Source organism: Melitaea cinxia, chromosome 15 (genome assembly GCF_905220565.1).
Source record: "Melitaea cinxia chromosome 15, ilMelCinx1.1, whole genome shotgun sequence".
In the NCBI taxonomy this organism is placed as follows: Eukaryota; Metazoa; Arthropoda; class Insecta; order Lepidoptera; family Nymphalidae; genus Melitaea; species Melitaea cinxia.
Window position 1 is genome coordinate 15,037,447 of NC_059408.1, and position 17,754 is coordinate 15,055,200.

General features: G+C 33.0%; 1 protein-coding gene across 1 annotated transcript in view; it reads left to right on the plus strand.

Annotated features, from left to right (window-relative positions):
• LOC123660202 (potassium voltage-gated channel protein Shaw-like) overlaps window positions 1-17,754 on the plus strand; it is a 307,604-nt gene that overhangs the window by 165,422 nt on the left and 124,428 nt on the right. Inside the window, exon 4 of the mRNA XM_045595302.1 lies at window positions 8,409-8,588. Within this exon, the coding sequence (XP_045451258.1) occupies window positions 8,409-8,588 (180 nt within the window). The remainder of the gene's footprint in view (window positions 1-8,408; window positions 8,589-17,754) is intronic.

Sequence of the window (17,754 nt, forward strand, 5' to 3'; positions counted from 1 at the left end):
ATTTTTGTCTGTTTTTCTGTTTGTCCGGGCTAGTCTCCGAGAAGGCTGAACCGATTTTTATGGGAGTACCACTGATTTCAGTTATTAAAAATGATTAAATAAGTTTGTAATTTGTACTGTGTGGCTACGGTACTAAAGAATATAGCCACACCCTCTCTTCCCGTGGGTGTCGTAAGAGGCGACTAAGGGATAACACAGTTCCGCTACCACCTTGGAACTTAAAAAGCCGACCGGTAGCGGGATAACCATCCAACTGCTGGCTTTGAAATACACAGGCCGAAGACGGGCAGCAGCGTCTTTGGTGCGACAAAGTCAGCCCTGCGGTCACCAACCCGCTTGCCCAGCGTGGTGACTATGAGCAAAACAGATGAGTTCACGTTATTTTTGGCGTAAATTTGTGGAGGCCTATGTCCAGCAGTGGACTGTATAGGCTGTAATGATGAAGTTTGTAATTTATGGTATTCAAAACAACGATAACGATATTCAAAACAAAAATAATTGTGTGGTTTTATGAAACCGCGATGTAAGTGAAACATAGTGAAAAACATTTAAATTAATACGCAGATCAAAACACACTAATAACGCGTCACACTTGCGTCATGCAACATGCGATAGACGAACGAAAAATGTTATGGCGATAGAATAAAAGTTTCAAAGTTAGTATACATTTTAAGAATCACCATTGATTAAATCGATTGAATATGGCTAGCGGAAATTGTACCAGCGTTAAATTTACCTTTTGTAAGCATATGTGTATGAGTATTAAAAATATTGTGATGTAGTTACATTTTCAAATAACCAAGTTATAAGAACCCATTTATCGTACAGTGAAAACATAATTATTTCAGCGAAACTTACAAGCGAAGGTTATCGAGTCCGTACCGAATCCAATCTCCGGCAAAAAATAATTTATACCCATATTAGCTTTACTTAGCTTGTCGAGCCATCTGTTGCTGTAGGCTGCTTCTGTGTGACAAGTTATAAGCGATAAGTACGATTTTTTTTTTTCAAAGTGAGAGATTTTTTACTGGGATAGGCTGAACTGAACTTAATTGAAATTTTACTTTGTATTGTTTGTATTTGATATAAAAATATTGACTGAAATTCTTTGATACAAAAAAATTCAACATGAAATTTGAATTCTATTCGACATAGCATAAATAGAACAACTCACTCGTATACAAATAAATAAAATTGGAGTGTCTGTAATAGTATCTATCCAAATAAATAAAATTGGAGTGTTTGTAATATTAAAACATACAATTGTATATCAAAATAACATTTTTTTACAATTTTTTTCTGTCTGTCTGTTTGTTCGGGCTAATCTCTGAAACGGCTGGACCAATTTTAACGGGACTTTCACTGACAGATGGCTGCAGACTGGCTGATGTAATGAGAAGTAACTTATGGTACTTTTATTTTAGAAATGTGTTTATTTTGTAACTCTGCGAACTGAACAATAATTTTGTTTAATATCACGCGGACGAAGTCATATATATAAAATAATTATAAACATAGAAACACTTAAGATATATTCTATTAAATCTCAATATCATTTCCATAATATTTTTCGACTTTCATCTAACTCTTATAACTTATATCTTCGCCAACAAAGTCCGTGAATCTGATCCCAGCCGACGGAGTATTTTACGATTCCATAAACTGATTTTATGGGTCAACAATCAAAGGGTTGATTCTGTTGACGCTCTTAGATGAATTAGGAAAGTGTAATTGTTAATTTGATTGAAAATTCTTACTGCATTATACAAAGTAAAATTTTAATGTACACACATATTACATAGATATTTTTTTTATTATTATTTTTTATGTCACTAGGTCGGCAAACAAGCGTACGGATCACCTGATGGTAAGCGATTACCGTAGCTTATAGACGCCTGCAACACCAGAAGCATCGCAAGCGCGTTGCCGACCCCATCCCCAATCCCCCCAGGAGCTCTAGTCACCTTACTCACCAACAGGAACACAATACTGCTTGAAAACAGTATTATTTTGCTGTGATCTTCTGTAAGGTCGAGGTGCTACCCCAGTCGGGCTGCTCCATATTTTGCGCAGGAAATTCCTGCTGTGCCCTACCTCAGTAAAAATTTTTTATTTGAATTTCTTTGAGAGTTACTTCATAAATATTTTAATACGTTGAGTAATTTGCATGTAATATTCAATTTTGTGGATGGCATATCTTACTTACGCACGACGATAATTTAACTGTCCCTTAATAGTCCCTTCAACTAGCTGTTGCCCATTTTCAGAACAAGATTTGTCTAAACTATTATAAATGCCTCACGCTCTACAGCCCCGCTGTATAAAAGATATATTTATGTTCTATACCTACATTTGTTATCTGTTAGAATCGAACAGATGACAACTAGCGCATTTGTCAGATACAAACCCTGATCATATCGTGACCATAGGGACAATGCGTCGTCTGATAATATTTCTAGACACATAATTACATCCGTGTTTTGATAAATGTGTGTTAATATGAACTATGTGAATACATTCTATTGAGTACTAACTCAATTTTTTATTCTTCAATCTTGCTCAGAATTTGAAGTACTCTGACTAGGGTAATATATGTATACTTAAACGTTACAGAGATATGAAACCCTTCATCTAGAAGTAGAAATCATTAGCTTACAATACGAAATATCATTACAATGACACAAATTTTTCGGATTTAATCGCGGACTATTAAGTTTTTAGATGCCCGACGTTTCGGATATTTTACAACAACCATTAGGTTTTTTAGAATTTCCCTTAGGAAATGAAATAGTGACAAAAGTTTGTACGCAGAGTACGTGATATTTGAAGACAAAAACGTTTAAGTTAGAAAGTTTTGTTTTTCGAAAACGTTAAAGGATATTTAACACAATATGTAACAACAAAATATTAGACATTTTGCATGACTTTGCCCAATGAAAAATGCTTAATAATTTTTGACTGTACATATTGTAAAAAAAAAAAATTAGAACAAAAATTCACTGTCACTCACTTCAATCTGTCGTAGTACACTGCTGAATGTGTAAAGTCTCTTCAAGGTCAAAGTCAAAACTTAATTAAATTTAAATGTCTCCTCAGACAAATAAAACAACACACGAAGTTGCTAAATGTGACAAACCTAAGGTAACACATACGTGAAATTCAGAATCCTCCTAAATCTCCTCCATTTGTCTTATTCAGTTAAAAATCCTTTGCATGACGCATTTTTTTTTATAAAATGTCACTTTCTTAGGATTATAAGGATCTTCATTAATCGCGGTGCTTGCCAGCGGATAGTAATAATATCTGAACCTGAAATTTTTTGGTAGTCGTCGTACATGCGGATTATCTGGTGTCTGCACACACATCCACACTTACACACACCTATGCACACACGAACACACACAATTTAAAAAAATATTCATCTAAGTTTACTACATTTTATAGCTTTAATTATGGCCGTATAAAGGCCATGATTTGTTTAGTTTAATCTTAATTTAGTAATTAATGTTTTAAATATTGAGATCTCAAAAAAATTGACACATTTTTATCGTCACTTATAACACTATTCTTATTAAAGTAGTAAATAAAAAACTAATGGAAATACTTTTTAAATATAGAACACATGACAAAGACATATCACATAAAAATAGAGAAAAAAAGTTTATGTGATTTTTTATTGTTATGTGGCATTAACAAAGTGAACGGACAGTCGAGGGTTATCTTGAATTGAATAAGAGCCTTTTCCTGTACGCCATTATGATTTATAACTCAATGAAATTGTACTAAGATGTAGTTATCTTAGAAATCTTCTGACAAAAATTGGGTTGACTTTAGACGTTATCTCAATGATTATTTAATGACTTAGTGATTTGTTTGATTAAATTTGAAAAAATATATACAAGATTTCATGGAACGAAGTTCCTTATGGGGCGTTGCGGAGAGGTACCTTAGCCGGAAAAAAACGTTCGTAACGCTATACAGTGTCTAATGTATAGTCTACGTGATGACTGTTTTTATTATTGCAGTTTTCTATAATTATTATATCATTCGATAATTATTTTATATTTTTATAAATCATTAAAATAAAATACAGGTGTTAAAATAATTTTGTAAAGTAGTTTTTTATTTTTATCGATAAAAAAAAATCATAATTAAAAATGTATACCCGAATCATTTTCTTTATACCTCGAATAGAACTTGAAATTGATTTGGGAATATCTCGAAGACGACAGGAAAGCCCAGATTTACGACCATGTGTTTTCTATATAATTATGTCAATTGTTACTGAACATAATAAATCTGCAGACGATAAAATTACTTTCTAAAGATTATTTATGCAGCTAAATGAATTATACTGCATAGACGCTGGTCATTCACTTGGCCTCGCAGCAAGTTAGAAACTTCCTTTATACAGACATCGGTAAAGCTTTAGATTAGAAATAACCGAATTTCGGGACCGTGGGGAAAGGGGGAGGGGAAGGGTGGAGAACGCTACCCCTGGCACCACTGTCACACTTCGAAACCTCATGGTTATAGAGATATCCATGGCTATCTATATCCATGGTGGTCCCTCCGCCCTCCACCCTCAAAAACTCCATAATTCGGATTTTCCTAGTCTAAAGCTTAGCCCAGACATCCAATAGGTTTCTTTATTAAGCCTGACGTGATTTATCAGGAGTACAGGACACCATCCGGAAATGTTTATGTGACTTTGAGGTACAATAAGAATACACAAGAATAAAAATACAAAAGAGGTTTGAATTTCAAAGTCTTTCGAATAGAATGACTTAAGAATAATACACTTTTAACCTTTTTCATAACAAATATATTAAACTACGAAAAATTACTACTTCCCCATAAAATTTATTCAACTTTCTCTAAAGTAACTCATAAAAGAAATGTCGATAATGCACCTCTATTATTCTTCCCTGGATATGACAAGTTATTTAGACCATTAATACTGTTAAAATATGATCCTTATCCTTTAGGCATTAAGGGTTTTTATAGGAAATTGGCGATAGGATATGCTACGTCACGTACTGGATATAAAATGTTGGATTCCCAGAAAAATATTAAATGCAATAAGCGTTCGAGGATCGCTTCTAAATTCTGTTATGGTGTCTTCACCGTTACAGGTTAAATTGTGAAAAGTTATCACTTTAGTTTTGCTATTTCAACTATAAACAACACTTAAATGTTCATTGTTTTTGTAACTTCGCTTACATTTCATACAAAACATTACTGCTTCACTGGACAGTGATTTAAAGTTTTTTTAAGTTTTTACAAAACAATTTTGCCATAAGCTTAATACACAAAAATAATATTTATGAAGTCAAACTTCTTTAGAATTGTGGTGATTCGAAACTCGATGAAATAAAAATGTGTCACGACACAACAAACACACAAATGTATAGGAGAGCATAAGATAGAATAGACTACTATTCTAAACGCCTAAGCGACGCATTTTAAATCGACAAACCTTTTTCACAAGACTGTAATCATTGTCGATAGAATAAATCACAACAGCCTACCTCCCTACGACTTTTCAGAAGTTTCAGTTCTACCGTGTGTAAATTGCACAGACACACACACACACACACTTTTTTACCAAGTAATTTTTGAAAAGCTCTCACCAATAAAACAAATCCATTGTAATATTCAATCACTGTCCATATTTCTCCTAAATCTCGACCGTTCACGAGGTAAAATGGTTTTTATTATTAATAAATGCTACAACCAAACACCACCGGTATGAGAATGTTAAAGGCACCAAAGTACATAGAACGAAATACAAACGCTCAGACAACGACATACATATGCATGGAGCTTACAAACATTTGAGCGGGAATAGCTAATTGCTGCGATGCAACGATCAGATAATCTGAATCACCGTCATCAAATTCTGTTCAAACCGTTCTAATGAGGAAGTCTAACCGAGTCATTAGGGCGAAATATGTACAATTTGATGCTGGCGATAAAAATTATGTAAAACTTTTGTGTGTTGGCTATAAGTTGATGCTCATTGCATACGAGTTTGTTGACCCTTTAATTATTCCTGGTTATTTTAATCATATGATGCTAAAAATAATGTTTTGTACTTTGCAAGGCCTTGATTTTATTGAAGTTTTTTTTTCTTAACTTACATTGCCTCAAATATACTTTGACATTTTGCTGCACTGCGCATAGACAAACTTACTTACCTTTGAGTTGTTTTAAACAAACAGATTTCTTCAATATTTCTAATCCATTGCATTCGTTTAATAATTTGATTGTTAAAGCATTTATGGTTAAGATTAGCTAAAAAGTTATTATGCAAAATCCATTGAATGAAAGTTATATATAAAACTATTAAGCGTATAAAACTACTTAATTTTTATAAAACTAAAACAAATTTGATACCTAATAATCCTAACTTATTTTTTGGGTTCCGACCGTTCTGTTATATTATATTAAAAAGTTACATTAATATCAACTGCCGAGAGGTCGATTCCCTCTCCCAGCAGACATTTGTATTCATACAAACATTTAATTTTGATCCCAATCTTTGTCGTTGTCGCATTTTATTACATATTCTTATTTATTGAGCCAATTGTAACCTTCAGAGTGTTTGTAAGTATCATTTTTAAGTTCCCGTAAGTCCAAATAAAATACCGATATCCAAAAACAATTACTCAAAAAATGTTTACTATCTCCTAAATTGATTGAAGCGATATGCTCTAAATATACAAATACCTGACCCCAATACGAACGTGTATTGAATTCTACACACGTAGCTTCCTGTGAGGAGAAAATTATATTTATCAAAAGGCCTTGTTGCTGTGTGACGTTTATACATAGTTTTGTTTTTATCAGGGTTTCGTTAAGTTCCAAATAAACCGTCATAATCAGATCCGCGGACTTCGGGATAATACCGAAAGGAACCCTTTCACACAGTGTTGATCTCCTGTCATTCCATTCTTTTAACTCACGCTTGGTACCCTCACATTTGATATTTCATTAGACAACATAGTCAATGGCTGGTGATATAAAAAACACTCACACGTACTCACTTATTTCTTTAGATAGGCCATAGTAAAAACAATTGTAGTTGAATAATTGTGTTTTCAGGGAAACGAAGAAAAACCGACTTCAGTTATATCGACAAGTAATAAAACGTAGGTAGACAAAAAAAAAATGTCAAGTAAATACGCATTATTAAAGATTACTCCAAAAGTTGTAATCAGATCTCGATTAAATTTAAATGTGACCTAATGATAAAAATCGGTTTTCTATTAAATTAAAAATTATCAAAATCGGTACACCCAGTAAAAAAATATGCGAATTTTCGAGGGTTTCCCTCGATTTCTCTGGGATTCCATCATCAGATCCTGGTTTCCTTATCATGGTACCACACATAGGATATCTCCTTTCTAACGAAAAAAGAATTATCAAAATCGGTTCATAAACGATGAAGTTATCCCCGAACATATATAAAGGAGGAGTTTAGTATATATATATACGATCGAATTGAGTAACCTCCCCCTTTTTTGAAGTCGTTAAAATAATAAAAAAAAATTAAAATGTGTAAATTATAGCCTTAAGATTTTTATGCTGTTTATTTACAATTAGCTACCTGATACTAATAATATTCGATTATGTTTCGCTAAACTTAAATTCTACTAAATAGCAATTGCTTTAAAGCCATTGAGAATTTAAAATTTTATTTCAATAGGCAGTCATATGGGCAGCGGTAACTGCGTCCTTGAGTGCGGCCAGGAAATCGCTTCGGTTTGAATTTTAGTATTTTATAAATTGTGAAATAAAACGTAAATCAACTTATATTAAACGCTAGAAGTATAAGAGTAATAGAATGGAATGAATGTGTTAGGTTTTAATATTACGGGTTTAAAATTAAAAACAAAACAGCTATATAAAAGTATTATTGCAACTACAATAAATAGTAAAAATAGGAAGTTTTAAACATACTCGTACACAAGATCTTGTGTTGAGTGCTTTTAAAGTTAACGAACAAAATGTAATTATAAAGAAATAAAAATGTTACATGGGGTAAAATTGACGAAAAATGAAAAAATAAAATAACAAAAAAATTGCGACTAATCTAAAATTATCAATCCACTAAATACACTTTTTTTTTACGTGGGGAAAATCCATCATGGGTATCCTCCGGCGGCAAAAGGTTATGTCAGACTCCTATTGACTAAAAAAACCACCACGTGTGAGCAGTCGTCCGCCTGGGTGGGGCAAAATGGGGTCACGCTAGCATTCGCCACCTCGCCCCGGACCCCACAAAATACACTCACTTAGCATCGTTTAGCGTGTAATGCATTGTTTAAGACAGGGCTGGTCTTTCTTGAAAATTTATCATATGAATTTTATACCTATTAATCTCCCTCATTTTTCGTTCACAGAACACATTGGCTATTCTGGATAAGTTGGACATCGATAGCGAAAAACCCTCGGAAGAAGAAATCGCCAGAATCTTCGGCTATGAGGAAGCGTACCTCAATGGCGAGCTCGGGGCTTGGCAGAGAGTCAAGCCTAAAGTATGGGCGTTGTTCGACGAACCTTCAAGTTCGCCAGCTGCAAAGGTGAGCCAAGCTAAAATACTTATAAGCGAATGGCATAATTAAATTAGCATAAAATTTTAATTTTAAAAGTGCCCTTTTTATATCTTTGCTCTTAACAGCCCTGTTATTAAAGGATTTCGTCTTCATTGATCACGAAAGTACTTACAGAGATGTATCAGTGTTAAATTCGTGTGGGCTAAGGTTTTTTTATTTACGAGTGTAACTACTTTTAAGTTTGATAACTAAAAATGTGTTACCTTGAATTTTAAATGATTTTTTATTTTGCGTTAATCACACACTACTTACTTAACAGTATCAAGTCTGTGTGATTTTTTGGGCTAAATTTGTGAGCGTAAATTCTAAGAAAATAACTTGGAATTATTTATGTATTAATAAAAATTTAATTAATTCTAACAACTTCCTTAAACAAGGCTAAGTAGAAACTTAACTTAGTATAAAAGTCGGGCGATGTTTTTAATAAAATTTTCATAAATAACTTACCTTCATTTTCTGTTCAATGCGAGGAAAAAATGTCTAGTAAGTAATTGACTAGCTCGAAGTTCCTTTGTTTTTTAAGTGTTTTTTTTTTTCCTTTATTCGCGCCACTTTTCGTTTTTATCTTTATAAGTCTTGAAGATAATGTAAAAAGTTTGAATTTTTAATAAAATAAATAAGTAAGGAGTTAGTAAACTTGCCAAACAATTTTGTATTCATGTCCAAGTTGTTTATAAGACATGTCGCCGCAAAATGCCAATATTTTTATACGTTTTCCCGATCTCTTAAACGTTTATTCTGGATAAAATGTAATGAGTAACATAAAAAGAAAATTTTATTTCACATCTTGGGAGTTATTTTTTTATATAAAAAAGGCCGGTGAACTTAAAACGTATTATCAAATTTTTTATAACATATTTTAGGTCTTAAGTTTAGTTTATTTCGATTATTTTATAGATTAAACTAGACCTCTAAAACTACCCATTACTAAACAATATTCAATCCTCAAACAAGTTATGATTCTGGTCACCAAGCCCAAGTTTTAATTTTAACATTCTGATAGCAATAGACAATCTTAGTAGAGAAATTATTCGGCTACTTCAAATATAGGGGAGGAAGTGCAGCAGCGGGATATTTTAAAGGCGTTTAGTTGGTATATAATTTCTGTTCAATCTTTAATTCAATCAATACCTATCCATCGCTGTGAGAATATCATGAAATATTCAGAATAAAAATTTAAAATATAGAGGGAATATAATTATCCGCAAACCCCTAGTGGAGCAGCGTGGTGGTTTAATCTCCGATTCTTCTCCTACACGGAGAAGAAAAATAAAACAGGCCTATGCCCAGCAGTGGAATTTTAAGGGCCGAATCATGTCGTATCGTATCGTTAATCAATGTTTCAGGCTTTCATTTTTGTCAAACTGAAGCAGCATTAAGTCAATTATGCATGTAAAATTACCGCTATAAATAAAATATTATCTTCGTTTTACCCAGGCGAAATTTTAATTAATTTAACATCTTAAATTTTCATAGTGTCAATTTTTAGGCAATTTGCAATCAATAAAGTCAGATTATTTCAAGCATAGGTCTACTGCGTCCCAAAGTAATAGTTTTAATTTATTTATCGATGCTAAAGTGTTGGAATAGTTTCACTCCAAATAATGTGTTAGTATTTTCATACAAATTTTTGACTGTAACTATAAAAACTACATTAAAAAGATTGCCACTTTTAGATTACGCTTATATAATTGTAATCTAAAAGTGGCATTTCTCTGGAGCGTCGGATTTGTCACAGTGATATAAAGTTTGCAAAATGAACACGCTTGAACGTTTCTGATCGTACGATCGTTTCTGATTGGACTTGCCAAAATCGCGTTGAATAAATTGTAGCTAAGTAAAACTTGAAAACTAATAATAGGCAATTCCATGTGATGGATTTTTTAGTACATCGATTACATACTAATTTCAATAATTGATGATGTTCATAGTTATCTTCGGTTCCTAAGGTAAAACAACTTAATGATTGTGCTTAGGATAACAGCTAGCTGATACAATTGCATGTTCTTGAGATAAAGGCAAAAATAACAAACATGTAAATAAATGTTTTTTTACTCCCAAGTTTGGAAGATAATTAAATCCACAAACCCTTGAACAGAAAGCACTGTCAACTGCGACAACGCTTTAAAATTCGTGTATTTTCTACTGCATCCTAATTCGTTAAAAAAGTTCAAGCATAGTTTACAATTTTTTCTACAAAATATATGTTGAAACTAGCTACGCCCGCGGCTTCGTCCGCGTAGAATTAAAAAAAAAAGTTCAAAACAATTCAGTTTGCAAAGTTATAAACTAAATAAAAAAAAATTTTAAAGCAATTCAGTTCGCAAAGTTATAAAATAAAAAAAAAATTTAAAATAAGAGTAGCGTAAGTTACTCTTTATTACATCTATCGGCCAAAGAAAAAAAAAACCCCGTCAAAATCTGGAACAAACAGACAGGCACAACACAAATTATAAAAAATGTTATTTTGGTATATGTACCGTGTATACATCGATATACATTTAGTAAAAAAAAAAAAAAAAAAAACGAATATTTTAATATTACAAACAGGCAATCCAATTTTATTTATTTGTATAGATATAGAGTACCAATAGATTCTTAAATCTTTATAACATTAGTAAAGATACCAACATTATCCTAAATAAATTATTCCAACAAACGTAAACCCGGAGAAATTTCGATCGTTATAAATATTTACATTGGAATCGGTAAGCTTCAATAACAGAATACGTCGATACATCACTAGACTTAGCCTCAGTTTCAATTCGACGTACAAATTGCAGTGAATGTTGTTACGCTGCGGCGATACTTGCTTTAATACTTTATTTATAATATACTTTTGAGGTAAAACTTCTTTATGTATGCTTGACTTGGGGAGTAAGCTGGTGAATGCGTGACGAGATCGTTACGAAATGAGTGATCGGGTGAGGTGAACGGAAGTTTAGAGAGACATATAAATTAGATGGATCTAAAGAAGATTTTCTTCAGTCAAGCCCACTCTTTTTTTCTAGAATTATTGTCGAGTGATATTAATGATTTTATATTTTGAAACATTTTTATAAATAAAAAGAACTAGCAGCGATCTTTATAATAATTGTGGTTGCAGGCAAACGAAAAAAAACCCACTTTAATTATATCGACAAGTAATACAACGTAGGTAGACGAAAAATTAGTCAAGTAAATACGCATTATCAAAGATTACTCCAAAAGTTGTAATCAGATCTTGATAAAATTTAAATATGAGCACAATATGATAAACATCGGTTTTTTATTAAATTAAAAATTATTAAAATCAGTACACACAGTGAAGAGTTATGCGGATTTTCAAGTTTCCCTCGATTTCTCTGGGATCCCATCATCAAATCCTGGTTTCCTTATCATGGTACCAAACTAGGGATATCTCCTTTCGAACAAAAAAAATTATCAAAAACGGTTCATAAAATACGAAGTTGTCCCCGAACATACATTAAAAAAAAAAAAAAAAATATATATATATATATATATATATATATATATATATATATATATATGTCGGAAAGATAAAGAAGGTATACTTTTCGGCTTGAAGGTATATTTCTCTTTCTCAACGTCTCAGAGTACTCAGTTTACTGTGGGCTTCAGTGGGTAATGTTGACTCAACAAATAAACACAATTCAATGATATCACCAAATCATTATAACACAGAATTCACTTAACAGAAAGATAACGCAGCACGGAAGGCGGGATAGTTATTAGTTAACGGGGCGAAGGCTAACTTCTTAGTATTCGATGGTTTCACGGTTCACCGTGCGGGTGCCGAATCTATCGTGTGGCAGAGGGAGTAACTCAGAGCAGTGCCTAGGACTTGCGACCTAGGTGTAGGTTTAAGGAGGCCCCCTTTGAGATGCGCATCAACGCTCACCTTCACTGCTCGAGTTATACGTCCCGCCTAGCCAAATTAATCGTAATAGATAACAATTAATTCGTTTGCACAAATTAATTATTGAATGAGTCTAGGTTAAGCTACTAGCAGGATACAACAAGTATATCGTGACAAGCCAGAGCCAAGACTGCCTTAGCGGCGGTTGCACCGTTCGTTTAGTACACGTCAGAATAACTCGAGTAATATAATAAATGAGGGTAGGTGACTATCGAACGATGTGCTAGCTGGCGCGTCGATCACTCCACTACTCTAACCAGCTAATAATTGACAACTGACATTATCTGAATACACCTAAGTCAAACACTTGACGTTCCGTATTCATACTCTGCGACACATATATACGGTCGAATTGAGTAACCTCTTTCTTTTTTGAAGACGGTTAAAAAGGACTCAAAACGTGTCGAATCGATCGAATAATAAAATGTTTCTGAATATTTAGGTACTGAATTTTTTTGAAAGCACATTCACGTTGAATTAGGACGGGGATCCAAAAGTTATAGGAGATATCTATACAAATAAATAAAATTGGAGTGTCTGTTTGTTATATTAAAATAACCGCTTTTGACTAAATGCAGATGGATGTATACACGGTACATACACCGGTGTATACACCAAAATAACATTTTTTACAATTTTTGTTTGTCTGTCTGTCGGTTTGTTCCGGCAAATCTCTGAAACGACTGGACCGATTTTAACGGGACTTTCACTGGCAGATAGCTGATGTAAATAAGGAGTAACTCAGGCTACTTTTATTTATAAAATTAAATATTTAGTGAAAAATAACTTATTTGTTAAATTCCACGCGGACGAAGTCGCGTGCACAGCTAGTTTTTTAATAAGTTGCATTTTTAAGTAACCTAATACAACACATACATATGGAATTTGTTTGGTAACTTCAACCAGCGTGGGACTTACCGGTGTACAAAATAAGCTTCAAGTCTTTTTGATCAATAAAAAAAATCTATGGTTTAAACATTTTTGAATATCATATCAAAAATTGACCGCTCCAGCGGGGTTCGAACCCGCGTCTACGACTGACAAAGTCGACAAGTCGGCGACGCGGGTTCGAACCCCGCTAGAGCGGTCAATTTTTGATATGATATTCAAAAATGTTTAGAATTCCTAATGTGTAGGTAACACAAAAATAAAATCGTACATATCTATGGTTTATATAGTAACAACTATTAGTTAGTAGTACGTGCTAATCTCAAGAACTACATTTTTTTTTTATATTTGATAGTCAATACATTGGATAGTACAGTGAATATAGGGCGTTCTATTCTCAGCTGAATGAGTGAGTGAAATCGCGTGCTATCGTAGTACCATGTATACAGTAAAAATGGCGTACTGTTAGGATAGCTCTCCGTTGGTCCTTTTTAAAAAAACACTTTATTTACTGCTGAAAATTAATTTAATTAATGACAACTGTTCTAAAACAAAGTCGGACTCGAACTGAACTGAATACAATGGTCTTTTTAATAAAAAAATAATAAAAGTGGAAGCGACGGGGTTTATCGCTGACTTAACAATTTTGTATAAAATTTTCCAGGCTTACATACTGCATATGTTGCATTTTATTAATATGATATTTGTTCATAACAGTACGAAATGGTGTCATATTCACTAAGCTAGTCTGAAACAAGCTTTAGCAAGCCGTTCACGTAAACTATTTACAAAAATCTATTTGGACTTCTGAGAGATCAGCTTAAACCGAATAGTATTTATTATGGTATTTCTAGTTTATCCACACATTTTTTACGAGTACGAGTACGAGTATAATATGCATTTTAAATAATTAATGTTCATATTTTATTGTTTATTTTATTAACACTTCCTCTATTTTTAGGGATTGTTTGCAAGATATCATTATTAGTAATAAGACCGCCTTTGCACTTTTTTTTAAAGTTAATCTATTGTATTATAAGGAAAATGCCTTATATAATTTCTAATGTGCAATAAAATGTTCAATAAATAGATAAAAACATCTATAATAATCTATTTGTTTTCTCTATGCATTCAGCTTGTTACATCCCACTGCTGGGCATAAGCCTCTTTCTCCATGTAGGAGTAGGATCAGAGCTTAATCCGCCACGGTGCTCCACTGCGGGTTAGCGGATATATTCCCTACTATGAGTAACAATCGCTATCAAGTGTACATGATAACAACCGGAAACTTAGCGTACTCTCCGAGAGACGGTGGAGAGACCCACAATGACCAACCAGACAGGAAACAAATATTTGTTTAAACACAAATATCCACTCCGAGCGGGAATCAAACCCACAACCGTTAGTTTATAGGCGCCGCCGACCCGGCATACGCATCATTACACCAGAGCGGTCGTATAAAGAAATACTATCGTTGTTATAAATAAATACTATTATGAAATAAGAAATGTCAATACAATTCGAAATTCCTCATTTCAATCACAACTTGACTAACTTCATCCACATATATCATTCGAATTTCGATTGCTAAATTGGATTTCGTATGCATAAATAAAAATTGATTGTTTTTGATACGATTGACGGCAGCGGATATATAATTAATGAAAACAATGCACCATATGAATAATGTATTTATTCGTGTATATCAGAATATTTGAATGAAAATATTTCAAACATAACATAACCTACTAACATAATGTGTAATGGTGGAAAAAGTCATCTTAACGCCAACAGATGTGTGTTCTATCTTTTCTCTATCGGAGCAGATATTTGGATACGTATGTCTATTTGTTGTAGTTTTTGTTGCTTATCTGGTCGTTCTTATTGAATTTTACTTTGAAATCTCGTCAACGTCAACTTCATGACCTGATCCCCCCCTCCCTTCCATCATCGTACAACCAGACGCTCTGCGTTACGTCACCCTTATATGGTTGTCATTCTCCCTATATGCACTAAGCGATTCGCTAGTACATTCTTGATCCGTACGGCCAAAGAATGGAACTCTCTATCAGCATCTGCATTTCTGGTAAACTATAACCTGGGGATCGCGAAGAAGAATAAGTCGCGAGTGAATAGGCTTCTTCTAGGTAAGCGTGCTCCATCTTACCGCATTTTCACTTATCATCAGGTGAAGTAGTGGTCAAACACATGCCTATCTTAGTATTAAAAAAAAGTACCTTAGAGAACACGTAAAGGCCGTCTCATCTATTCCCGGATACTGAGTTCTTATTTGTGATATTACCGTATTTTAGAGTTTTTATTATTTGATATGATAGTAACTATAGTAGTATAACTTTAAAATTTTATAGCAAATAATGCGTAAATTTTATGTTTCTTGTTTAATTTTCGCTGCAGAATTTTCATTCCGAATCAGATAGCAGTTTTACATTATTTATGTATTTTGTATAAAACGTTTTAAAAGTGCTATCGAAACTCATATTAATAAAGAAAATTGCGTCTTTCCTTTTGTATTTTGATAAGGCTTAGGTAGTAATGATCGTATTATAATTGTTTTCACATAATTTAAATACATCTTTTGAAAATGTAAAATATTAGCCGTAAGTATTAAGTATAATAAACAAACGCCTAACATTCAACGCCACTCATTAAAATGAAATCTTGTTTATAACACAATGTGATTTTACCCCCGAATATATTCACCCGTTATTTTAAGTACAGGACCGACCCCTACGATAAAATACAATTTCGTTTGTTTCAACCCAATCTTTGTTTTACCAGACGTACAAAATGTTACTAAAATTATTCCAGCGAATCCCTTATATATCCTCAATGTGTTCGGCACGGATCGTTTCGTTTAGAACGTCGACTCCCAACTTGTATACGCGTACCCCTGAGGCTGCACAATCCCGTTGAGAATATACAGGGTCTATTGAAGAGATCTGTTGAAAAGAACGTGGGGTCACTTTAGGGGTAAATAGATACTGTTAATGAAACATACTTTAATTTTCTCAATAACTTTATTTTATTATTTTGACTCTAAATTAATGCACACAATTTTTTATATGTTAACGCAATGGCCGTCCAAGAGAGAAGAGAGAAAGGAAAATTGCCATACACAAAACTTTAATATTAAAGATAAATTATTGCCATTATTACACCTTTTTTGAGACTTATTTAATTAACTAATTTTATTATCTATGATGCACTATTTTTCACTATAATTCTACAATAATTTTACAATTTATGTTCATGTACTGAACATAGTTGGCGGGGCAAGCTTGACAAAAAACAAAACTATACTAGTATGAGAATATAAATTGTGTAAAATGTGTATGTATGAGAAATTAAACATAGTCTTACATCTTAAACCTAATGCAACTTTAAATTAAAACTAAATTATTTTAACAATATTATACCATTCTAAAGATATAAGAAACTTTGGCCTATAAATAATCTACTAGTTAACTAAAGGAAGCGGACATAATTTTTGATAAGAGCGAACATAGGTTCTACCATTTGCCATCTTTACTTCAGCCACTCTAACCTTATGGTCAGAGCCAGGAAATGTTTTAACAATGCGCCCCATGGGCCAATATAATGATGGCACATTAACCTGCTTCACAATGACCAAGTCACCCTCTTTTAAATTATCATAATTATATTTCCACTTGGGTCTATTTTGTAGTTGAGTTAAATAGTCATTGCTCCACAATTTCCAAAATTCTTGTTTAATTTTAGTACAAATTTGCCAAAACTTAAGTCTATTTATATTAATATCTGAAAGGTTCGGTTCTGGTATACTAGTGAGAGGAGCCCCAATTAGGAAATGTCCCGGAGTCAAATATGTTAAGTCAGATATATCGCTACTCATAGGGAGCAAGGGCCTAGAGTTTAATATGGCTTCTATTTGAGTAATAATAGTATAAAGCTCTTCAAAGGTTAAACAGGCAAAACCCACAACCCTTTTTAAATGATACTTTACGCTTTTTACCCCAGCTTCCCATAAACCACCAAACTCTGGGGCATAACTAGGTATGAACTTAAAATTAATTAATTTATCAGAGCAAAAATGATGTACAGAGTCCATATTATGTTTAGACGCTAAAAGATTATACAGTTCAGTTAAATAATTGGAAGCACCCTTAAATGTCTTTGCATTATCACAATAAATTCTATTAGGTACACCTCGTCTAGATATAAATCTTCGAAGACATGCTAAAAAGGTTTCAGTGGTAAGGTCACTGATTAATTCTAAGTGTATTGCTTTAGTAGAAAAGCAAACAAATAAGGCAATATATGCTTTTG